Source organism: Oryzias melastigma, linkage group LG9 (genome assembly GCF_002922805.2).
Source record: "Oryzias melastigma strain HK-1 linkage group LG9, ASM292280v2, whole genome shotgun sequence".
Lineage (NCBI taxonomy): Eukaryota > Metazoa > Chordata > Actinopteri > Beloniformes > Adrianichthyidae > Oryzias > Oryzias melastigma.
Window position 1 is genome coordinate 10,597,839 of NC_050520.1, and position 26,401 is coordinate 10,624,239.

The following is a 26,401-nucleotide window of genomic DNA, read 5'->3' on the forward strand; positions in this document are numbered from 1 at the left end:
TTTGTGTGTACTTTTTAAAGATTTGTGTGTAGTTATTTATAAGCTGCTGTAACTTTAAATTGTGCTTGTGTACATTTTATTTTGTAGTTTGTCATTTTTGTACATGTGAATACACAATTGAAAGTACACACATTTACGCACAAAATATATGAGTTACAAATTAAGAATTACCTGATACACACACAAAAAATGGATGATACTTATTAGTGTTTAAAAGATTGTGTAATTTCTGATTTTTCTGAACATATTGAGTTTGAAATAAAAATACAATGTTGTTGTTATGAAGAAATACATCTGGACATCTTTTTCAAGATTGTTAAAAAAAAACAATTGGTTTTAGTAGTAACAGTAGTAATATCCCAAGTTGATGTAATTTGTGACTTTGTGACAGTAGAATATCAGAACCCTTTATGCTGACTGATGCTACGTTCACATCACCCTCTGAACCCACATTCAAGTGACCACTGTCAATGAAAAGTCTATGTAAACACACATAAAATCTTGTTTTAAGGCTTCTGCGTTCTAAACTCTTGCATTCACATGTCGCTAACCAAGTTTCTACAAGTTTCTGGGTTCCACGTAAAAAACGGTTGTTTATTGGACCAATCAGGGGCTTGGATTTTGCTGATGGCGTCCTTTCTTAGTTTACAGAAAATTGAATTTCATATATCGTAATAGAGCTGTGAAAGAAAAAGCCTGCAGAACGATTTGCACCACTTTGACATTTCACACCAAGCCTCCTTTGACTGTGAGTGGAGGACATGCGTCTGTAGTTCAGTGTGAGGCGAGCACTATATGCTAAACATGCGCCCCACAGTCCCGGTGTGAACGTAGCTTCATAAAAGCTCCATCCCGGCATTTGGTGAGGTTTTTCTTTTCATGGTCTTAGCACTTAAGATCATAAGATGAGCCCACATCGTCATCAGTGCTGCATGAATCCGATGTTGTGTTCAGGATATTGATCGTCGAGCTCAATCTCTTCTGAGATATTTTGCTGCTGACTGTCAGATGGATTAAAGAATCAGTCAAAGGAAGCAGGGATTTTCTCTCCTTTCTGTTGTCATATTTCTAAACTGATCCACCAGAGAATTTGCCAGATTGGTTTCTATCGTGAGGTCTGTGGCTCTGACACAGGCTTCTTCCAGCTGGTTGCAGTGGATGATTCTCACATTCAACCTGTCCAGCATCACTTCAGCTTCAACACATCACGACGCTCTCTCTCTCTCTCCTCTCACTGGCACACTCGGCCGTCAGCGTATGCAGCAAAATGTGCTTGCACTCAGAAAGCGCGCCGCATAAGTAAGTGCTTTTGCTGGTCCCGTGTACAGTGGGTTACCCTTCTCCACCGTTGTCCTTTCATAGTAGTGAGCTTCTCTGTTCTCCTTTGTGCTCTGGTGAGCCTGTGAGACAAACAGCTCAAATCCTCTCCAGCCTGTGAGTCAGCTTGATGTATAAATAGAGCTCAGGTAAGTCATGCACGACTGCTGCAGCATTGAGGGGCTGCTAGTTATTAAAGTCTTACTCAAAACTAGTGACCCATCATGTAAATCTGCGTTCAATCAATCCTCAAAAAAAATATTGCATAACTTCACTTTTGTCTTTCCATCCTTGACCATGCCAGTCTCTCATAATCAAATCTGCCATCACGTCCTTAGCAACTGGGTGCCGATTGGCTGCGAGGACCTACCTGTCCCTTTTGAATTCTGCCAAGTTGCCATGGCGACCACATCATAAACATGAACCTAGCAGGGGACTGTGAAGGCAGGCAAGAAGCGTGAGTCTAGCTGTGGCAAAGGAATTGTTCATCGACACACAAAGCAGCCGTGCTCGCTGGAGCAAGACTGGCTAATAGCTGTAGCCCTTTACGCAAATATAGTGCCGCATGAATCTCAATTACCTTTCTATTATTGCCTCCTAATAACATTACCTTTCACTGATTTACTTACCTGAAAACAACTATGCAGTCATGCTGATAATTAGGTTTAAAGCAGAGGCAGCGGACGTGCGGTTGCCAGAGCCCTCATCTGCAGCCGCTCCATGACTTATTTGTTGTCTTCACACCTTTTGTAATAGAATTCTGGAGGCTGGCATGCATGTGCTCTGCTGGTGAACAAGCAGCTGTAAGTCACTCTGTTCTTTGTAACAAAAAGCTCTGTTCCTTTATGAATTAATGCATCTTTTATGCCTCAGGAAGGAGACAGTGTGAGCAACACAAGATACTTTTGTTCACTTTTCTGCAGCCTTGATTATAAAGAAAACCGGAAGGCATCTTGGTTTTAGCCGCACAAGCGTAGCAGACATGCTCTAAAGACCACCTGTGTTCCAGCATGGAGGCTCAAATACGTCTTCACTGAGTTCCTCTCATTTGACATCAGTTTTAGTGGAAAATCAACATGCATTTTTAATGTGCTTAAATAAATACGAATCCTTAATCAATTGCAAACACTTTTTTGGAAGGTGGAAAAAGGTTTTTTTTTTTTTTTTGCTCAGAAGCTGATTTTATGCCCGGCAACACCTTGAGCAAAGCCCCTCCCCAGATGTGTTTTATAAGCCTGTTCAAGCTTATGGACAGTGCACATTTTAAATCAAATCTGTATGTTTCCTCACTAACAAAGCTGCTGGTGTCATTCTGTCTGTAAATATGCAGCTCAAAACGACAAAATCACATAAATCTGCAAATGGAAAAGGAGTTTCATTTTGCATGAACGTATATCAGATCCAGCGGTTCTGCTTTTGTGCAGCTGCGAGCCTCCAGGGCTCTCTGAGTGACGACAGTCGCCTGGCGCCCCGTCTCAGCACGTCACTGGCACCGGCGGTGTGTGGCCAACCCAGCAGCTGGGCAAACGTTTGTCTGTGATGTTTGTTGTGTGTTTCTGATCCTTTGCATGACAAATACGAGTCCTTATGTTTGACTTCTTTTGTTTTGTTTTTTTTTACCTGGTATTTATTTATTGATTTATTTATCTGCACCTTTTGTTGTATGCGCTCCAACAGCCTTTGGGTGTGCATGGTCGTGTCAGTGCATCTGTCGCAGCATCCCTGTCATCCCGGGAGCTGTCGTCGCACGCTGGCTTCCTCTGTCAGGGGGGAGCAGGAGCCTCAACTCCAGAGTGATTTGCCACTCTTTGTGTTTGTGCTGCTGTACTGTTTTCCACCAACAGCTGCAGAGTTCCCGTAGGGTAGACTGCCCCCTACTGGCCATTGAGATCTGAACATGGCAATTCTCATCAGCTGAAAAAAATCATTTGAAAGCAGACAGGCCAGAAAAATGTACATTTATTTCTTAGAAAAAATATTATTTTTTATCCTATCATTATTTTTTCATTTAATTAAAGAGCTGTAAAATGGGATTTTACTATGTAACGTGTGTAGATTATTTTACCAACTTTGCTGCCCCCTAGTGGTTAATAAAGCACACTACAGCTTTGAAGGCTCGAGATAAAGTTTGTTTTGTGCCTTTTTTATAACTATACATTGGCTTTGTACTGTTACTTTTAAAAAAACATAGTAATATAAAATAAAAACATAAAAATTACTAGAATTGCATTCAATCGTAATGTACACAATTAGGTCTGTTGTTCTTAAACAGTTTTAAACTCTTCATGAATACTTCAGATGAATTGAGTACATCCTTTAATTAGCTAACATGCCTTTGATTATTAAATATTTATTTGCACAATTTGTTTATATCATTTCTACAAGACAGCATATGCATTAAAACAATACAAGACATCTTGTGTAGGGGAAATGAAAGGAAGCAGAATGAGGAAAAACACATTTTTCTGCCCATTACTTTCATATCTTCAACGAAAGAGCAAAACTATTACACATTGTTACTCAGTATATAAACATCATAAAAATAGTTGAAAAAAAATGGAGTGTTTATAGATATTTTTTTTACATGTCTGCACAAGGACAAATATTTAATAAAAAAATAATTCATTTTATTTTTGTAGTTCGTCTTTGACAAGGTTTTTGAATGTAATCAATGATTTAGATTCTTTTACTGATATTTCAGATCGGTCCATATGCACACCCCTTGAATTAAAATACCTCTTTCTTTAATTTTTGTTGAGAATTTTGACAATGAATAAAACCTCATGACTTTTTAGGTTGTAACTCAGGTGTGGACAGAGGGGCCGGACCAGGAGCAGATACGTGTAGTGTGTTTTGGTAATTCGCCAGACATAAAATGGAATTTGGACAAAGACATGCTAATTTTGATTGAAAGTTAATATGTTTTAAAAGAGAACATTTTGGAATTTTTACTTCAAAACGGTGCCTTTTTTTTTCTTATTTTAGTGCCAACTGCACCAATCGAATGAAGTCCCTCAGAGAAAAACACAAACTTAAAGAAATGATGCGTAAAAGTGCTGTTGGAATAATAGGAAAAATGCCTGTCCGACTCAGAAATTACAAATGATCTTGAAAAAAAAAAAAACAAAAAAAAAACACACACACACATCAATGCAGACTAACTTTCTGAACCTAACAGAAGTCAATGTTTCTTTATTGCTCCATCTATGGGAAGAAAGTTAAAATACAGGGAAAATAAGGCAAAAATTTGTATTATCAATATAATTTACTCTAGTTTGGCGGGCCAGATTTAACAGTTTAACAGGCCGTAGTTTGCCTTCCCCTGTTGTAACTACTCATATTTTTGTAAACCTTTTTTGTATCTTAAATAGCAGACAATTTTGATGATTTTTGTACATTAATTTTTAGAATACTTGGGTCAATTAAGTCATTAAATTGAGATATTTTCAATTTACTAAACAATGGATTGAATGAATATCTATAGTTACTGTCAGATTAGATATCATTCTTTCTACTTTTTTTTCTGTAGAATGAAAATTGGATTTGTGTATGACTTAGATGTATTTCCTCATATTTCAATGCAGAAGTTCATTTATGGAAGAATTAATGGGAGCTTTGCTGTCCAAAGAAGTTTTTGCACATTTTGCCTTTAAAACTTTCAACTCTAACTTTCCAAAAAACAAAAAAATTTTTCACATTTTGTTAAAGATACTAACAAAAAAAGAAATTTTGATTAGGTTACAGTTTGTTTTTCCTACATATTTATCCATTTTATTAAAAAGTATAATTATATATCTTGTTACTTCCAATTAACAGTAATCATCACTGAATCATTAAGAATATTATGTGTCAACAGAAGTAAAATAGAAAAAATTTAAAACTGTTCACTTTAAAAGAATATTGCATTTAATATTTGAAGTAAAAAATATTTTGAGCCACAATATAAGTAAAATGTGAAATTGTTTTATACTGGCATTCGTTGAAACTTTTTCTTGTATTCATCTTCCTCTAGTGGTCATTTATGGAACTGATCTGACTTACTTTTGTTTTTTGGACAAGTCACTGACTCTGTTGTGACAGAATTTTAGGAAACACAGTTCACTAACTGGATTAACACTTGAAAGAGCTTTGCATTCTGCTGCTTTAAAAAAGCTGTCCATGTTTAAAGAATACTCGTCATCGATGTGCAAAGGTCCGTTTTCAACCCAATTAAATCCCCCAAAATGCTCCCAATTACTAAGCTCAATCCCTTACATGAAATTGATTTTTTTTGCTCTGTCTGTCTGGTTTCACACAAGTACATGTCAGTCAATACAGACTCTCTGCTGTTGTTTGAGAGAAGCTCAATTAGTTTGCTTTGCCTTTGCACTTTGCTCCTCCCTCATTTACATCTCTCCTCTCTTCGTGTTTCTCCATCATTTTTTCTTCTGAAGTCACACCCATTTGGAGCCGTTCTCTGGTCTTCTCCTCCTCCTCCTCCTCACAAACGCCACCCTCCTCTCTCTACTTCAGCTTTTATGAGACTTGTTTCTCCATCCATTCACCTGCTTTCCTCCGTGCTTCTGAGTGTGTGTGTACCACAGCTGGTCAAAAATGAGTTTGCCCGTGAACTCTGACTATCAGTCTCTGGAAAGGATAGCACGCTACCGCCACGCCTGCTCCAACGGCTCGCCCTACGCTACCAACAAGCCCATCGACATTAAACCGCGTGTCAGGAGAGGGTATGCTTCTTCTGTCAGTGAACATCTCGTGTTGTTTCTTATCAATGTTTTGTCCAATGAATTCCACACATTTCTCCTCATAATTTACGACTAACCTTCAAGCCTTGCATGCTCAATGTAAACCAGGGAGAAAAGTTAAAAGGCAACTCCTGTTTCTCTTTGCATTTGTGTACTTTGATTATGTAATCTGCATGAGTCCAGATTTATGGATTTGTATGACTTGTATTAATGTGTGTGAGTGTTCCTTCTTATCAGGACATAAACTGATAAATAGGCGCATCCAGATAGAGAAAACAGAACTGGAGCTGTGCTCACATTGTGTAAACTGCCGTTGCTTGGTGGCTGGTTGTTGTTGTTCGAGTTTTGGTAATTTTGCTGTTTGTTCTGCCGGACTGGTGTGTTAATTGTGCGTACGTGCAGAGTTGTGTGCTTCTGCTTTCTATTAGGAAAAGCTCTTCTCCTGCCGTTTTCATAAAATACAGCTAAGAGCAAAGTAAATGCCACATAAGCAGGCCCATCAAGTCGCCATCCGAAAAGCGTGGAGGGCTGCATGAGCCCAGGTGCTCTCACTAACAAGCAGAGGGCACGCCAGTCATCAGAGCACTCTCCGTCCATTAAGGTTCAAAATGAAAATTTTAAGCCTTGTTAAGCCCATTTTTGCTTTGCATTTACAGAGTTACACGTATTCCACAGCTCTATTAAACCGTTTGACGCACAAGTCGGTCTTTTTGTGTTACTTAAACGTTTGAGAGGCTGTGTTCGTTGTTATAGATTCTTGTATCCACTGTGTGTGTGTGTGTGTGAGCGGCATATTCCTTTATAGAAAGCTCACACATATACGTGGCTTGTCAATACTGCAAACGAGCCATCTGTGCTTCACTTGCTGTTCCCTCCTTAAGTGGCGTCTGACTGCCGTCTAATGAGCGCGCTCGTCTGTATTGACTCTGAACATGAATCCTGGTGGAAGACCTCAAAGAAAAGAGACCTGTCAATAATTGTGTCAGTTACTGTGTGACCTCATTTCAAGCACTAGGTGGCAGCAGTGTCTGACTTTTACACAATACTATAAGAAAATATGCATTTTTTAGGTTATGTTAGTAGTAGATGCACAATATGAACATAAATGAATCATATTTAGTGTTTTTATTTAAAGACAGACTTAGAAAATCTGCAAAACTGTATTTACTTAAGACAACATCCCTCAAAGGGTTAAATGCTGCTGTTTAATCCAATCTACCCAACATTACATTAGAGTTAACGTTTCTAGGACTGTGATAAACCGTGCTGTTGGGATGGTGTTTTCATAGTCTGATCAAAAGACAGCAGTTGGGCAATTTTTCTACTGTTATCACAGCATGTCATCGGCTGTGTTTTCCATTCGTGATTCATGGGCTGTCGATTTATCTTCCCTCCTGAGAAAAAAAAATCTTTATTTTGACTGTGTGGAATGTGAAGACTGTGGTAAAAGGTGCACCTTTTATGACCAAACAAACCATGTATTTCCGTCAGGCTGCTAAGGCTCTCTGCGCATAGAAGTTTTCATATTAGTTTGGTTTTCTCAAAATGTTCTTTAGTCATTCTTACAGTAACTTCCTGTGGCGTCTGATCTTGCTTGTTTTGTGAAATCTGCAAAGCAACGCGCAACAAATATTATCTGCCTGCCGTCCTGTGGGTCTGTCCTACTTTGTTCTAGAGCAAAGATCTGCAGCCTGCAGTTCCAGAGCCACATGTGGCTCCTTCATTGTGACACTGAGGTTAAAGAACAATAAAAACACAACCAGATTATACAGCAGATTTTCTATTTATGAATGCATTCAATGACTTTAAGTGTGCCTAATAGTTAAAAATATAGTAAAAGTCAATTAATTTAATTTTGGTTTGTTAGAATTACACATTTCTGACAGATATTTACCACAAATACTAAAATTATCTTATTTAATCACTGTTTAATCACGTACTACTACATTTGCTGCATTGAGATTATCCTATGTCGGGGATCTACAACCTTTAAAAAGAGCCATTTGGGCCTGTTTTCTACTGAACAAAACCTAGAATGAGTCGCAAAGTCTTATTTTACCCTTTACTAAACTGTAACACTGGTTTACATTCATTACATTGCTTCTTTCCATAATAAATATGAATATTATTTATTTTTTGGCAAGAATAAAAAGAGGAAAAATAGAAGGAAAATAGCATTTTCTAAATATGATTATTTGCTTTTGACTTCTGACAGAATCTTGTATGATATTCTTTCAAAATAAAAGACATCCTGTACCAAGTAGGATCATCCCAGTTCAGCTCTGGACAGCTACTAGCACTTTTAGTGCAGGATAAGTGTGTTTAACTCATAAAACATCCGATTTTATTTCTTTTTTTTTTTTTGTTACCAAAGTTTAACTTAGTGTTTTAAAATCTGAATCGTACCGCAAACAAGGTCTCTTCAGACCTTAACTAATCTAATCAATTTCTTAACTAATCTAAATTAATTACGTGTTAACTTAGTACCCCTTCTTAAAACATACTATTATTTCATGTTTCTTTAGCCAGAGAGTCACTATAGAGGACTAAAAGAGCCACATGTGGCCGCAGGTTGCAGACCTCTGTCCTATGTGACTTTTATTTTGAAAGGGAGTCATTTAAAACTCTTTTGAAAGTAGTAATAGTATTCTCTCTCTATGTGTATGTTTTATTTATGCCAAAAAACAGTTTAGTTATACACATGAAAATAGTAGCATTAACATGGATACAAATCTGTGTTTTTATTTTTCTAAAGGGTGAAGTCAGACTTTAGAAATCCATTCAAATGCCTCTTAAAGTGTCGAAGGTTGCAAACTCCTGTTCAAGGACAAAAAATCTTACATAGTTTGTCTTTGTATCTTTTTAATTCTTGATCACTTATCAGAACAAAAGGCAAGAATTGATCTCACTCTGACATTTCTGACATTTGAGCCGCTTTTGTTCTTCTGATTCAGCTGGAATGATGTTGATCATAATAACACTTAAAAAGTGGCATTATATCAAAGAACATAAATGCTGGAGCTCGGGTTTTAAAGGGTTAATCAGTGCTTCCTTAAAAACTGAGTAGTAATCAAATCCGACTGATTATTAAACAAAGTGTTTTATGAATATGGTGGATTTGCTACAGTTTTCCTCTATAGTTTTCTTACATAAAAAAATATTCATTTTTCTATGTGAGAAAAAGTAAATTTTATAAGCTAAAAAAAAGATAAAATCAAACAAAAATGATCAAAATCGAAGAAATATCAACGCTTTTCCCGAAAATAATTACTCTTTTTGAGTCAAAAAATATAACTGCAAAAAATAAATTTATATATGTGTATTCAAATTGAGCCCTCAGAGCACATTTACAGTAAAAAGCTACTTGTATCAGACCTCCGGCGACGTGATGTCAGAAGAAGAGTGCCTTCGCTTTTCTGGTTGTTGCTTTTAAGGCTTTAAGAGAATAATCTAGGTCACAAGTGGCCTTAAAAAGTGTGTCACATCCCTTTTTCCTTAGAAGCTCATCTGGACTCTTCGCTCATCACTTGTACAATGTCCAAAATGTAGAAGGTGGAATCTAAGTCATACCAATATCTAAATAAATATTTTACTTTAACGTCATTTACGTGCTCATTTTACAGTCTGTTTTCTTAAAACAGGTTCAATCCTCCTCACCTATGTTTGCTTTATTCTCATGCTTCCACAAACAGACGCTGTTTTCCTGTTGTCCCCTCATTCCTCTGTTCCTGCATCAGGATCCGCTGTTTGTTTGCGGGTCGATCTGTCGGGTCAGACGGTTGGAATGCTTGGCCGTTTGTTTTAGGTTACTGCGGGAGCCGAGTGACACTTGAGCCGATTGCTTGAGGATAAAAGTCCCACCCTTTAAGGAATTACTACGACTACAACAGCAACCCCTCCCACCATGACATACTCAAGCAGGAGCTCAGGAAAAGGACCTTAAGGCAGAGGGGCTGATAGAGAGGCAGAGCAGGAGAAAGAGAGGGAGGAGAGAATGAGATCTTATTCCCACCAGTCAGGGAAGAGAAAATAAACGTGGAAACTTGAAAGGGAGCTGCGGAGTGAGTGCATGGCTGGATTAGGAAAGAGGAGAATCACATGCTGTTCTGGCATGTAAGATAAGTGCAAGTGAGTGAGAGGGAGAGCGCCATAACAAACCACCTACTGTCAGATGATCAGAGCTCCAAGAGGAGCGGCGGCGTCGCTTCTGCTGAGACGCAGAGGTTGAGCCAGACCAGATCGGCGGAGCCCTCCAGCTGACTGGGTAAAGAAAAGGACGCTCCCGCTGGATTACCTGAAACTAGCCAGGACTTTAGGCAGGTCACGGTGGAAGTGACCCCAGAGGGATTTTTTTTCTTTGTTTCTGGCTGTACATATCTTGAGCGGAGTGGATTTGGAATGAAAGGTCGGACCATGAGTATCATTCTTAAACCCCGCTCACGCTCCACCAGTTCATTGAAGAACACGGAGGGAATATGGTAAATGGACAGGAAAGTTTGCCTGCCGGCAACATTTCCTTTTTTAAATCCTGTTGTTGTTTTATTGTTTTCCATCTGCATGCCCTTCTCTGTGTTCCTCTGTCTCATCAACGTAGTCTTCCTTGTGGCACTTTTGTGACTTTTGTGAAAACAGCTGCAGACTGGATGTATAAGACAAGACGTGACCTTATAATGTCAGGCTCTTCCCGGTGTGTCGGTCAGCATTTTCCTCTCAACAGGCATTGTGCTCAAGCGAATAACTTTTCCAAGTTGTATTGTGTGCTCTCACATGTACACAGCTGAATTCATAATGCAGAAAATGTTGCTAGGGGGTAAAACTGACCCTCCCCCTTTGAGTCTCCCGCTCTATCTTGCTTCAGCCTGTCTTTTTTTTTCATTTCTTTATCCAAAACTCCACAGAATTTCTACTTTGTTTTCCAATTTCTTTTATCTTTAAATGCATGTCCATAAGGAGGTGGAGATCCTTCTCGATGATCTCACATTTGCCTATTAATCTACCCAACATGACACCTGTTTGAAAGGCAGACATGTTGATCATGCTTTGAGTAGTCATAGCAATCCTGTACCTGAGGCAGAAAAAAAGCTAGAAATCCACAGTGTTTGCATGCATTCGACTGCAAAATGTTGCCTTTCTTTGATTAAAAGCTCAGAATCTGGCAGCGTTATGTTTAGTATGAGCCATCTTCTTGAATAGCTACCAAAAGCAACTCAGCTGGACAAGGCATACCGCCTCCTCCATCTGTCCTGCCCGTCTTTCTGCTCTTATTAACGGTTTTATGGTGGTTTCTATAATGAAAAGATATGATTGCCTTAAATGTAATTATTGTAAGTTTATGACGGTTTTTATGTTTGAAAACACCTGATCCTATTGTGCTTTTTGAGTGTTTGTAAGCAGCAGCTTATGCATCCAATGATCGCTTTGCTGGCTCATGTGTTGAGTGCACAAATCCCCATGTGCGTCTGCGTGTGCGTAGCTGCATAAGACTGTGACGTGGTCTGGGAGTGGGACATGACCCTTCCCCTTCAAGGCATTGACAAATTCTATCAGACTTCTCTCCACTTCTCTGTGCAAGCTTGTTTGTGTACAGACTTTAGATACCCATCAAGGTGTTGGCGCAGCAAACGCAGCTTGGATAGTGGAGAAAGTATACAGTGATAGATAGGTGTTGTAGAAACTGTATTCCAGAACTTTTTCCTCAATTATTTGATTGCTTCAAAGCATCCAGACAAAAGTGCTCCTTCAGCCACACTTTCAGTTCTTTTATCAGTCTTGGTATCAAAATGTTCAGCTCGTTCAGGACATTACTGCTTGTATTTTTAGTATCCAAACTTTGTAGTTTTGGAAAACTTGAACAAAATATGCCACATAGGAAGTGAATAAGAAATGTTTCAAATTCATCAAAAACTTTGAAACCACCGTTTACAGTAGTTTTAAAATACTTTGGCAATGAGCTGTTATAGTAGCATTTAGCATCATTTAGGTAATTTGGCACCAACTGAGGTTTTTTATGCTAATTTTATCTATCATTTTAGCAACATGCTAATGTGTTTTTGGCTAATGTGTTGTCTACTAAGGTTGTAAGGCTATTTTGGAGTTTAACTAGGAACAGGCTAAAGTTTTTGGCAAGTTTATTATCTACTGTTTGTTGGGCTACTTTTGAGTTTAGCTTATATTTTAGCAACAGGCTAACGTTTTTGACTAATTATACTGAGGATTTTTAGGCTATTTTTGAGTTGTGGTAGTATTTTCGCAATGTCCAAGCTTTTTAGGCTAATTTGGCATCTACTGAGGTTTTTTGGGCTGATTAAGAGCTTAGCTCATATTTAAGCAACACACTACATTTTTTTTTTTTTTTTTTTAATTTGCATGCATTAGGGATTTTTAAGCAAACTTACTAACGATTTTTCAGAAATTTAGGCTAACTCCAGCGGCCTCTCATATTTCTTTAACAAAGTTTCAAGCCTTTCAGCAAATTTTGTATTTTACAAATAGTTTTTGCATTTGCAGCAAATTCCTTCAGTAATTAGAGTAATTGCTTCAGCATTTTCAGCAACCAGATTTAGCATAAAGCATTCACACTGACATTAACGCAGGTAATGAAACTTCTCTAGTTTAATCCATTTTTGGGCTGATAAGTGGAGATGTTGTCTGTAAATTTAAGAACATTTATTCACATGTTCCCAACAACAGCTAGTCATCTCTGACAAATGTAGGAATTTAACCTTTCATTGAGTCTGACAGTAAACTTATTATACAACATTTTATCCTCGCATGACCTTTAATTGACCACTCCTGAAGTGTCAATTAAGACTGATTAAAGGTTTATAGTATCAAAGGTTTCCTGTGTATGAGTCTCCTCTGTTCTATCATGTGAATCAGGATTTTACCATATCGCCATGGTGATGTCTTTGTCATGATTCAGACTTTTCTGAATGATGCAGTGCTACCAGGTGCACATTTTTTATACGTGGCACAATAGCAGAAAGCAGAAGTCAGCATTGTGTCCTGAGGAAAACATTGGGTCGATTTGATGGAAAAGCTGCTCACATTTTGTTGAGCCGTTTCATCCAGTTTTTTGTGAAAACTACACAACACATTTAACAACAAGATTCTGTATTTTTTGTTCTGTTAATAAAGGTTTGTGTGCTCATGTGTCTGCATTGCTTGGGAGAGCTGAAAGCACATGAAGCAGATAAAGGGGAAAGGTGTCACACTTATCAGCGAGTGGTCAGTCACTTACTTATCTGCTTTGCATGAGACGCGTCACAATTTTTTCCTCTGTGTGTCATGAATAGTTCTATCTAAAGAATACCACACGTTCGGCAATCTATTCATGAAAAAAATTGTGCATAAATATAAGATTATGTGTACTAATACGCAATTACGAGATGATATTCCATGTAACAAGGGAGTATCTGAAGGATTCTGCTAAAACATTTTCTTCCCAAATTGTCCTTTGTCTTGTTTTATGTGACATAAAAGTAGAAAATAGTTTGCAGTTTGACGGGGTATCTATAAATATTTGTTTCATATAAAATGTTTTCACTTAAAAATTTGCACTTTTGCTTAAAAGAAAGGTGTATCTCAGCAAAAATGTGCAATAGAAATCACACAATCTACCCATATGAGCTTTTTCATTATAGTGCTTGTTATTATGGAGGGATTTGCAATTTTAGATTTTATTTTTAAACATTTAATGCCTTTTTACTTTATTTTACACCTTTCAGATTTCATTTTCAGTGTCTTAATTCTTGCTTTGATACATAATCTGGCATATCTAATAAGACAGTCTGTTTCTAAAACCTTATTATCTTAGTTGCATTTCAACTACTATCTTTCACATGATTTAAGTTAAGGGCGACTTTTAGTCGGTGGCCGTGGGTCTGTGTTAACCCTTGGCCTCTTTTTAAATTACATGTTTCTGGTTTCACTTTGGGCACATTCTTTTCAGTTCGTCCTTGAAACCTAATACAAAGACTTCTGTATGCACACATGCGATTCTCCTGACAAAAAATGGGTGAAAAACATCAAGGATACTTGAATATCCCTAAGTTTTAAATATGAGTATTTAAAAATTTACATTTAGTCCCTAAAGGAAAATATATTCTAAAATTGATTTACTCAATTGATTGAGTTCTATTTTTTTTTTTTTTTTTTTAAGACAGAGATGCACAAGGTGACAAAAGAAGGTCCATGTACAGATCCCTGTGGTGCTCCTTCGGTGTTGTCCTAAGCAGTAGTCTAACAGCTAGTTGGATCATTGGGTTTTTATTCTCCAAATCTGTGTTTTCTGGAGACTCTTATACATGTGGGCAGGCTGGAACTTGTTAAATGCTCTAGAGAAATTAAAGAATATAATCATCACGTCTTGACCTCATAGAAATAATTGCAAAGCGTTGAAAGTGAAAAAGCAAAATCTCAACATAATGAGTGTCATTGTCTCCTTCCTAGTTTTAGGAAGACTTATCACAGCATACTGAAATGTAGAACAATTTCCTCCTTTTGTTAAATGTTTATAACTGAGATATTGTTGGCTATTTCACATTCTGCAGTGAGACGGGTTGAAGCTCTGGCATGTTTCTCCTTGTCCTCCTTCCACTGCTAACTCCCCTTCGTCCTCACAGCTTTCTAAAATAAGTTGAGTGTCATCTTCCCTCTGTCTGCTCCAGCGCGCAGCTCTGTTTTGATCCCTATTAATCCATGAATTTCAATCAGAACCCCAACTCCAGATTTCTGACATTTATTTCTAAATAAGGCTGTTGATTTTCCAGTTTGATTTTTTTTTTTTACATTTAAACATCTGTACTCTTCTTATGAATATACACGAGAAACAAAGCTTTTTTAAAAAAAAATATAGATGTATATGATTTGTTTTGGAAGAGAAGATTTTCTTTGCCGTTACCAAAGTAATATTTAAAAACAGAAGCTTACAAGTCTCAACACAGCTCATTTTCTTTTCTCAGACACTCATCCTCTGACCTCTTTTTCACAGCTCTGTCTCGAAAACATCTGCTTCACTTTGGGTCCCAGAAGTGAGATAAAAACCAGAGGAAGAACAATAGAAAGGAATAAAAAAGACGCTTTATTTTATTTGAAAAGAATTGTATCTTGTCCTTTGGAAGTCTGGAAGTGTCCAACAATATATATAGTTAAAGCAGATCTATCCTCTAGAGCTGAGTGTTGGATTTTATAATTAAACATTTTTTTTTACAATCCAAAATTCTAAATATTACACAGTTCTTTAAGCCATTAAAGAAGGAAAGAGTTTATATCTATGAAGGACTCAGCAAGCGGCCGAACAGGGCATCGGAAAATTAATCAAAAATCAAAGTTTAATTTTTTTCAAAAAAAGTAGATAATTTATAAACTTAGCCCTTAAAAGAGGTCAATCGAACAGAATCAGCATAAGAAACAAACTTAACTTTAACTTAACTAACTGAACAGACCATGTAACAAATATACTGACCAAACCAAAAACTAACATTTAACAAAGACTGCAGGCAAGACTAAACCCAAAATTTGGGCTCAGAGGCTTTTGTAGACTGTGCCGGACCAGTTGCCTGACTGGAGTTTTTCAGGGCTGTGTTGGCTTGACTTCCTTTTTTGACTAGGTGATATTAATTAAACCAGCTACAATGAGTAAATTGAGCAAAGATACTAAAGCAGGGATAGGTAACTCCTAAAGGACCGCTGTGTCTGCATGATTTCCAGATATCCAAGCCCTACACATGGCTGATTACCTGCTTCAGGTACGTCCAGCCAATTAGAAGATGCCAGAGCAAGGTAAGCTGGAAAACATGCAGGAATGCGGCCCTCGAGGCCTGGAGTTACCTATCCCTGTACTTCAGTGTATGTACTACAAATGAACATCTAAAACACAAAATAAATGTTGATTTTACCTCAAAGAAATGTATGTATTTAAGAATGAAAAGTCTGAAGTTTTAAACGTATTACAACATAAAAAAAAGAATGGGGGTTTATCACCATTGTGTTGTGGGTGTGGTTGATCTAATCACATAATCCCTTCCTTCATTTGAGGAAGGTTTCTTGCTGTTCTGACTTTGGAAAAAAAAAATTGGGATTTATTTAACGGTTATTTTCCTGGATAAACTTTTGCTGTCCTTTTTGTCAATAAAGTTATGATGGAGTTTTATCTTTTTATTCCTTTTACTTTTATGTACTCCTTAAAAGTTACTTTTTAGTTCTGGAGTTGTAAAAAAGAAATCTTAGACAAACCCATAGTGAAAGAACTGGTTCAAAAAGGATTAATTGTCATCAACAAAGAAGATATTCAGGTGAAATGAAGTAAACCCAGTGGGGGTGCAAAGTTACGTGGCAGGTGGGGGTGAAAAGTTACGTGGCAGGTTTTTTGGTGAACTTCTGTTTGCTCTGTGACGTCAGACTGAATGTGATCATGACTCACTTCTTGAACATATGCTGAGTGTTATCTTCGGACACCTGTCTGTCTGCTGGTCGTCTTTGTCTTGTTTGCATGCAGGATATCCACGCCTGTGTGCTCTCATCATCCCACAGCTGTGGAACGGCGACTTGGTGATCAAAGTAGAGTTGAATCACTTGTGTGAGTCAGTTTGTTTGGAGAAAGAAAACAACTTGATCGACTGATAAAAGGGTGTGGATGGTAGCTTGTTTGTGAATGTAGGAGTGAAGATAAAACGTGCGTGTTCGTCTGAACTCTTGTATAGAAAACAAGATTGAGGACTGAGTGGTCAGACATGGGAAAATGACAACTTAAAAGAGAAGTCAACCATGTTTTCTTACATGGGCACCAGTTTTTAGAGGGAAATAGTTGGAGAACAGCTCAAGGACAATACAATTGCCCTCTCCCCCAGGCAGACAGCCAAACTATCCCCTTCCACAATCAGAGCTTGGTCTCACTTAGCTGCTGCTATTCAGTGGAAATACAGAGCGATAGCACAGCAATTAGCCTTTAATTGTTTTGGAAAGTATGCTGGGCATGTCCTGTTTATCACTGTGAATGTCAAGTTTAGGATGGACTGAGTTGACTTTGCCTCGTGAAAAGTGATAGTCCAAGAGTCTGTAAGAAGGGAGTCGCTTTTAGTTTTAATAGCTTTTGTTCATGCTGTTAAATACTGACCTACTAGTGATTGTAACATTACTAATTTCTTTTAAAAGTTGGTGGTTTATATTTGTAATTCCTTAATATAAAATCTCATTTTAGTTTTTCCAGTTCTGACATACAAGAACACCTTTTCAATCATTTTCCTTGGCTCAATCAACGTGATTCGGGTTTTTCGGGCTGCCTTTTTTCTAGTTTCTATAGGCGGTTGTTTGGTCTGCGGCACTCCAGACTTCTTCACAGAGGAACGTGACTGCTTTCCTTTGGCACGACTACGTCATCGCTATTTGCTGTGGCTGTTATCTTAACAGCAGCAGGAGCCGTCGCTTGAGCGATAACAGATGAAGCACTGATAACAAGTTTTACGATTAACTTAGAATTAACATACCCAACTGCAAGACGTATACGGTGTCCTAATTGTATCTCATTGGCACCTTGATTCGAACAGATGGAGGAAACGGATGGAAAAAAAAGAGATGTGAAGAAAATCAGAAATGTACATTTGATGTTTGAGGAGTTAGAACATCAGTGAAACATGCCAAAATGACATTTTGAAAAAAAGAAACCATGGAAAGAACTAAATAATTTTTCACTTTAGATTGAAAATAAATGTTTGCAGTCCAGGACGTGCTGCTTATCAGCAAATAAGTATGAATAAAAGCACTTTGTTTTCCTCACCTATCGGACTTCTCCTGTTCCACAGTCGCATTCATGCATAGACATCCCACAGCAACAACCTAAGCAAAGTTTGTGTACCAAACAGATCATGAACAGATTTAATGCACTGCAGTTTCCGAGGAGGATGATGATGATGAAGCCTTTGTAAAGAGGACGTCACCCCTGTGTGTGTTATGCATCAGACAGAGGGGAATCCCATGCTGACCTTAGCATACACACCATTCCAGATTATGGGATTGCGTGCTAGCCCTGGCGATGAGACAGATATCCCTGGGGGATGTACATTAGTCATCATCATGGTGTACAATCACCTTGGAGACTAAGCAGCTCATCGTGGCGTCCCAGTGGGAAATGGTGTCACTGGTTTGCAAACGCCTCTCAGATCTGACTCAGTTGCATTATTTGAGCAGAGGTATTCCCTGGCTTTGAGCGGAGTTTCAGCGAAGCATTTTGTTCCACATTTGATGCGTCGGTTTCAGAAATGCTACATGAATTTGCAAGGTTTGTTGATTAGCAAATTATTCAACCACTCATCAGCTAAATAATCAACCACTGGCTGATTGCAATTTTAATCAATCACATTTGTGAACACTTTGACAGCCTAAGGAGTAGCTTGTGTTGTTCTTGAATTTGTACAAAGCCATTACTTGTTCTTAATGTCACTAATCTGTATTTATTATTGTAAGTTCTTTAATTGTAACCGTATGACTCTACTTTTCATGATCATTCCTTTCTGTAGAGAAAAGCAGAAGCATGGAAGCGTTGATTGTGTCAAGCAAATGTAAAAATATGATTTTCATAATGTTACTATTGCTTAAAGACTCACTTCAATGAAAGTTGTTTTGGGTGTTTTTAACATTTTTCATATGTGTAAAAAAAAAAAAAATGTTTCTGAGTATTTCTTTGAATTAAATCGTGTTGAATTATGAGCAGACAAAAGGTGCAGAAAAATCTTATAGTTATTGCTGATCCGCTCCATTCAAATGCAGACAAATAGATCCACGTATGTCTTGATTTGATCTCATCCGAGTTGGCCTCTTGCTCAAAACTGTATGGGCGGATAGCTCCAACATTGTTCGCTCTTTTTGTCGCACCGCTAATGTTTGCTTGGGTTGTGAGGGCTAGTGGGAGAGGGTGCAACCAAAGGGATGATGGGAAACAAGTGCAAGTTCACTCCACTCCAGTAGTTCCATTCACAACTCAGAGGTGAATTTCTAATAAATTCTTGCCACTCTGCAGAAACTATGTCCTAGAAACGACACAGATTTTTTTTTTTTTTTTGGCTAAAAAGTGCAAAACCATAATTAAAATCCCACTGGCAATGCTTTTACAACAGATCTAAAGCTGGTTAGAGTGGAACTTAAAACGGTCAAATGCTTGTCACATATGGGCATACCTATTCAAACTCTAACTCTTCTCCTGCTTTCTCTCTCATGCAGTTTTGATGTGGACAATGGCACGTCTTCAGGTCGCAGCCCCCTGGACCCGATGGCCAGTCCGGGTTCAGGTCTCATCCTGCAGGCCAATTTTGTGCACAGCCAACGGAGAGAATCGTTCCTGTACCGCTCGGACAGCGACTATGACCTCTCCCCGAAGTCCATGTCCAGAAACTCCTCCATTGCCAGTGACATGTAAGTGCTGAAACTCTAAATTGTCACGTGTGCATGTGGTGCCATATTTATCCCATATCGTGTCCACTATTATAATGAAAGCACTCTTTGATAGAATATCTATTGGGACGGTTTAGCGTCCACAACATTTTCTATCTAACTTTTAAATAATATATATTGATTTTAATTTGTATTATTATTTTAATGTTTTAGTTTTTTCTAGTGTCTTACTGCTACAGTAAAGCACGTGTTACCAATGCACTAAGTCATCTGGTATCTACAATGTAGCAGTATCTGTGCATGACACTCTGACACGCCAGTTATCCCACCCTATTGACGGTGTTCACATAGTTTGGAGGTCACCAGTTCTAACTTAGTCCCCTTGCTTTATTTGTTTTTGCTTGGCTGACTTATTAATGGCTTTTTACTGTGTTGCCTAAAGCAAGGCTTTGAAACTCAACCCGTCCACTTTTGTACTTTTACGTCATCAGGAAGAGTTCTTTTACAGCATGAAAGAAGAGAAGTAAGTAGGGAGTAAAAGGGAGTAAAAGTCAGTTTGAAGTAACCAAAGGTGAATGAGACATTCTGTGTTGGAGGAGAGGTGGTGTAAGAAAAGAGATGGAGGAGGGGTGGTGTAAGAAAAGAGATGGTGACTGTGAGAGATGTTGACACAGGTGCAAAGGCAGTTTGTGTCTCTCTTATTGCAGTCTCACAGTGTGTTGGGGTTGGTGAGAAACATGGAGAACACCAGTCCATCTTACAACCGTGAAGGCCCATCCAGTGATAAATCATTCCAATTTCAATCCCGAAACTTGAAACAGTAACACAAAGAGGGATCACAGCGGTTTTATAAACGTGCCAGTACATCGGAAACATTCCCGGGAAATTTGTCCGATGACCCTCATCCCTATCTCTGCCCACGTCTCCTCTGTCCTTTGTAGAGCACGTCCTTCTATTGTCGTATGTCACGAAGACGTGTTTCTAACACAAACTTCTCTGTCTTTGTTTTTTTTTTCTATTTTGTAGTCATGGTGACGATATGATTGTAACGCCTTTTGCACAGGTATGTTATATATAATTTCCCCTATGGTTGTTATTGTTATAATGTTATAATTGATGTTCAATTCAATTTTATTAAACCATGTTTCCTGCAGGTTCTTGCCAGCTTGAGAACTGTACGGAACAACTTTGGCGCATTAACCAATGTCCAGCAAGATAGAGCATCGAATAAGTAAGCTACCATTTACATTTTTTTAAATATTTTTTTTCTGTATATACACAGAATAGATAGAATTTTAAAAACAATTTATATGAGTAAATTATTATATTATTATACATTTTTAAAAATCTATTATATTTTATTTTTTTAATAAAAATTAAAAGAAACATTTAATTTAAAAAAAAATAAATGTAATCTTGAAATAAACAAAAAAATAAATGAAATTATTTATTTAAAAAATATGTAAATAAAGAGAATTTTCTTCTATCGGTATGTATGATTCAGACATATCTTGATTTAAGTTTTTAAGACTTTCTTAAAGTTTATTTATCCTCAGCTTTCCCTGCTATTCCAAAGGTTTTGAAGAAAAAGCTTGCATAAAAAAAGTTTCCACCTGGTTAGTCCATCATTACCGTGTTTCTCTATACACATTAGTGTGGGACTTTGCAGGGGCAAATTTTCTGAGTGGATTCTGCATATTCATCCCACGCATGTTTGCCATTTCAGACAACCTCATCAAAACAATGGATGAATTTAAGTTGCTCATATATGTCAGTTTAAATGGGTGTCGTGTTCAGCAACATGAGCTCCTTCACTTCTATAGTGTTTACTAGGTTAAAGCTGGTGTCACAAATGGATGGACATTTGCTTAAATGTAGAAATTCAACAAAGCTGAATGAACTTGAGGTGATCTGTGCTGCATACAGTGAAAATATCCCCTCCAGTAATACGTAAAAAGTATATAAACATTATATTTCTTTTATGCTCATCCTCCTATAGACAACATTTGCTATCAGTTTTACAGGTGGGATGACTAAACAAGTTGTTAGTTTGCTTTCATTCCTGTTTGGCAACTGCTTAAACCAAGCAAACTAACAGTCTGCACGTGTCTGCCCTCTACTGTAATTTTTAGGTACTACAACAACAGTCTCAGTGGAGTATAATCACAAAAACACATTTGAATGTGAAGATAAATAGTTGTAATGTGTTTGTTTTTCTCAGGAGATCCCCCATGTGTAACCCACCACCTATCACCAAGACCACCTTCACAGGTACGTCAGCACTCTGATATGTGTCTGCTCTGCAAATGAATGTGTGAGTCCCTCTGTCTCAAGAATAGGTTTGTCACGATTAGAGTTCATGGTCATCGGTGTACACTTGCACATAATTTTAAATCTAATACAAAGACCTTTAAAGAAGTGGCAAGCACACGTAGTTATCCAAGAAACACAACATTTTGGGGTCAGACTAATATAAATTATGCTCTATTTTAGTTTCTTTTGTGTTCTTTTTGTTCTGATTTTCACCTTTTATCCATAACTAAGAACACCCGATTAGCTTAGCTGTTTGTATTATTTGTCAAAAGTGAATATTGTGGTGTTAAGCAGCAGACAGAAGGCTTTACCCAGCAGCCTGTCGAGTTCAGTGAGAGGGTTTTTGTGAGGAAGCCGTCTCACACACACAGTATTGGATAGCTTGAATAGAATTGCCCTTGACAGTCAATGCAAGTGTCAGTGGCTGTAACATAGCTGGTGTTTGCAAGAGAGACTATATAACCTCCATCATTAATAAATCATCATACTCTGTGGTGCTTCGTGGGAATATCAGGACAGGATGTTTACAGATGCCTATAATATTACAAAACGGTATTTTAAAGGGAAACATGCGGATAATCGAATCTCTTCACCTTAGGATTCCTGATTTCTAACCGACTTGTGTACAAGGGCCTGGTGACATTGTGCTATATTTAGAACGCAGTTCTTCTGCTGCATAGCCCTTATGTGCCCTACCATAAAGTGGGGACAGCTGTGAGTCATGAGTGTCATTATATCACAGTATTGACGGGTACTTGTCATGCAAAAGCTGCAACAAGTCATGTCACAGACAGGAACGGTAGAAAGACTCAAATAATGGAAGTTCGTTCATTTAGAAAAATTTTTTTCTATTTCTCTGTTTTGGCTTTTCAAGTGTAGCACCTTTTTTTGGTATTTCTAATTAATCAGTCTAAGCTGTATTTTTTTTCTGTTAACATATACCAGTTATAACTCTTATAGGCCCTTAAAATATTAGGTTTGCTGATCTTAATCGGGTCAGACTCTACAGGCAAACCTTATTTAATCATCAGTAGTCAGTTTGTTAGGTATTAATATAGTTATGCATGATAATTAAAATGTAACCCTCTTTTGAATCCAAATTCAAAGACTTTTAGAGTAAAAAAACATACAACGTGTTGGTTTGGTCCAGTTTAAAATCCCACTCCAATGAAAGTTGTTTTTTTAACATGATCTTGTAGCATTTTTCTCATGATGGAGGAAAAAGCGTTGCTTAGTATTTCTTTTCTCAAATTGTACGTTAGGAGCAGATGAAAAATGCTTGGAACTATGACGTAGGTGCTACAACTGACAGGTCATAAGCTCTGTGCATCCACTTTTAGCCGACTAGATCCATGTACATCTTCGTTTTCCTCGTCTGAGCTGGCATCTGGCTCAAAACTGGATAGCTCGGCATTTTTGTTGCACCCCTAATGTTAGGTTGGGGTTGTGAGGTGCTGTAAACTAGCCAGGGCTTGTGTAAACAAATGGATGATGGGAAGTGGGGCGGCCTTACTCCGTGCCTACAGTTCTGCCCACAACTTAGAGTTAAATTTGTAATAAACTACTCTGCACAAGCTAGAAAAATTGGCACTTTTTTGGGGGGCTTAAAACTGCATAATCATAATCATTGGAAACACTTTTAAAATAAATTAATAGATGGTTGGACTTTTACAACAAGTATTCGTGTTTTCTCCCTATTGCCTTGTACACATCTCCCCTTGGTACCTCCCCGCTCACCCTCCCTCCTCTCGATTACGGTCCAGCTTCAGTACCAGGAGGTTCCGGTACGTAGTTTGTCTGCAGCCGTGCGTCTAGTGCAGCAAAGTGGCCTCTGTAAGCGCCGGTGTCTGATGTCGCACTAAGCATGAGAAGAATGTCATTGACGTCAGTGCAGTTGCTGTCAGAAAGAGTAGCACCCCGACCACAGAGAGAGACGGAGACCCAGAAAGAGAGGCAGATAATGAGAAGTAAAAAAAAAAAAAGGAGGAGGAAAAAACATGGTGACGGATGTTCATTGGAGGAAACAGAAAGTGTGGAAGAGGATAAGAACTAATAGAAAAGGTGGAGGGAGGGATCTGTTAAAGACAATGAAGCAGGGGAGAGGACATTGTTGTGACTGTGAGGAGCCAAAAATGTTTTGGAGATGGCTGAGTCAGAGATGTATCCAAGCAAGACATTAATGTGTAACAATCATGACAAATATGATAAATTGCGTCAAGGAAATGACTCCACATTTCTTGTCCTTTGAGATACTTAAACATTTATTGGCAATCACTCATAATTTTTGTAACTAATAGCTCCTCCCAAAATAAAATATAATAATTTATTGCACCCTTCTTATGCATAAAATGCTCAAATCTTCAATTTTGTATTGTTTATTTCAATATTTTGGATTGCATTTCCAGTATATACTAGCCAAAATTGTATCTCAGTAATCTTATGCTACAACTGCAAATAAGGCGATATGTTTAACCTGATTGATTCTTAGACGTTCTGATCGAGTTGTCAACCATCTCTGTTCTAGTGCTCTTTGTATGCTGAGCGCATATTAGCTTGCAGACACACTGAATGCTGGGAGCTCCCAGCTTGGCTGCTTCATGAATCCACTCCATGTTTTCTCCGCCTCCTTTTCCCATCCACAGTGCAGTCCTCTCCGGCTTTAGGTACAGCTTGGGAGAGAAGCACATTTGGCTACCAGGGACGCCGAAGCAACAGCAGCCCACCCCCTTATACACACACAGCGTCTATAGGTTACACTATCCAGCACACACACAGTACTGGATTTTACCCCCCTTTGCTTCAGGACACAATGGATGTTTTTACTGACAGACAAGCTGAGACTACACCATGATGTGTTGTGGTTAGCCTTTCGTCTGGTGGGAGTGTGCATTTGTATGCATGTGTGTATGTTTGCCTCTGTGGGAGACCTGTGAATGTTTTGCCATGTCAGGATGCTGCGATCAGACCTGTGCGTGGTCCGGGCTGGACAGCACTCATGTGGATGTTGACTGCTTCTGAGCCTCTCACCGGATCCTTCTTTTTTCACTGTGCCCGACTCACCTCCATTCTTTTTTTGGCAGACATGGGCCTGCTAAGCAGACTGTTGTTCATTTTGCTACATGACTGGAATTACACATTATTTAGGAACAACATCACTCCTCAAACAACGGACAGTGTGTGATGAACGTTCTCTAAATGGAGCTAAGCAAGTAAAACCGTCTGTGAAATATGTTCATCGCGGCTCAAATGCCTTTTGGGGGGCATCTCTGCTGACTTTTTTCCTCAAACATTTGAAGAGAACTGACTCAGTGTGGCTGTTTGTGATCCATCAGCTGCCACCACACTCCTGTGGATTGACTCCATCCTTCAAGGGGAGAATCCCAGATTCAAGCTGTAAAGCTACACTGGAGGTCACAGATCCACTCCTCAGCTAAACTCTGCCTGCTCCTCTTGGGGGCCGGGATCCAGGTCAAGACGGACCTATTTGCTGGCCCCCACAGCTGGCTCACCTGTCCAGCATGAAGAGTCACCCATGTCTTCACTCTGGGTATCCCAGATTAGCTGTATGTGGAATGGGAGACCCCAGGTCTGGACCGACCACTAGCCCTTTGAAGAGGACACTTACTGACCCCTTGCCCTCCTGTCTTGCACCTGCAGAGGAGGCCTACCAGAAACTGGCCACCGAGACCCTGGAGGAGCTGGACTGGTGCCTGGACCAGTTGGAGACATTGCAGACAAGACACTCTGTCAGTGAGATGGCCTCCAACAAGGTAAGAATAATAATAATAAAAAAAGTCAAAAATATGAAAGCTTTTTGTGTGTTCTGCTTAAGCTGTGTGGTTGAAGTTCATTGGTTATTTTATGTATCTGTTTTAATTTAAAGTCTTTTTTACAGAAAAAAAAATCATATTTCTGATAAACCTGCAACAGAAAGTCTCTATATCCAATTCCAAATAGACTGCAGTGTCTCTTTCTGAAGCCTTCTTACTTACTAACAAGATGCTGGGTTTATTATTCTAAATTTTCAATTAAATGTTTATATATTTTGCGCTTAATATTTATTCACATGGTGGACTGTTTGTGTGACATTGCCCGTGCATGTTAATGAAAGCATCGTCATGCAGGCAGTTTAGGTATGAGCTTTCTCAGACACCTCCTCTGTGTGTGTTAGAGAGGGAAAGAGAGAGTTTGGAGGGAGGCTGCTCCGCTGCTCAGAATGCTGATCAGGTCTGGGCTCTGATGTCACACGCTGATGTCACATGAAGAAGGACGGTCCTTTAAGTGCGGACAAAGAAGTCACACGTTGACCTCTGCCGCTTGCCCACATCGCAGGCACGGCGCGTTCTTTTTTATTTTCTACATTACGATATTTATAGAGATATATACATATATGTGTGTATCAATGACAATAAACTGCAACGAGCGCCGCCTCACCATTGATCACCAGCTCAGCTATCTCTGGTTGTCATGGCAACAGCCAGAGGCCCAACACCCTGCTATCTCTCACCGACAACACATGTGCATACAGAAGCATGACAGGTAGTGCATTGGCTCCATCTCCCACACACTAGTTCATGTCTTCAGATTGGATCTTCTAAAGCACAAATGGAGGCAAATATTTGTTCAGTAAAGCAATGCATCGTATA

General features: G+C 38.6%; 1 protein-coding gene across 7 annotated transcripts in view; it reads left to right on the plus strand.

Annotated features, from left to right (window-relative positions):
• Positions 1-26,401, plus strand: part of pde4d (phosphodiesterase 4D, cAMP-specific) — a 201,349-nt gene that overhangs the window by 160,582 nt on the left and 14,366 nt on the right. For 6 of the 7 annotated variants that reach the window (XM_024275308.2, XM_036213476.1, XM_036213475.1 and 3 more), the window contains 5 exons: positions 19,272-19,463; positions 20,469-20,505; positions 20,597-20,673; positions 21,664-21,713; positions 25,413-25,525. In XM_024275308.2, coding sequence (XP_024131076.1) covers positions 19,272-19,463; positions 20,469-20,505; positions 20,597-20,673; positions 21,664-21,713; positions 25,413-25,525 — 469 coding nt within the window. Of the gene's footprint in view, positions 1-9,979; positions 10,535-19,271; positions 19,464-20,468; positions 20,506-20,596; positions 20,674-21,663; positions 21,714-25,412; positions 25,526-26,401 lie in introns of those variants that run through there. The other variant, XM_024275311.2, reaches the window with a different exon arrangement.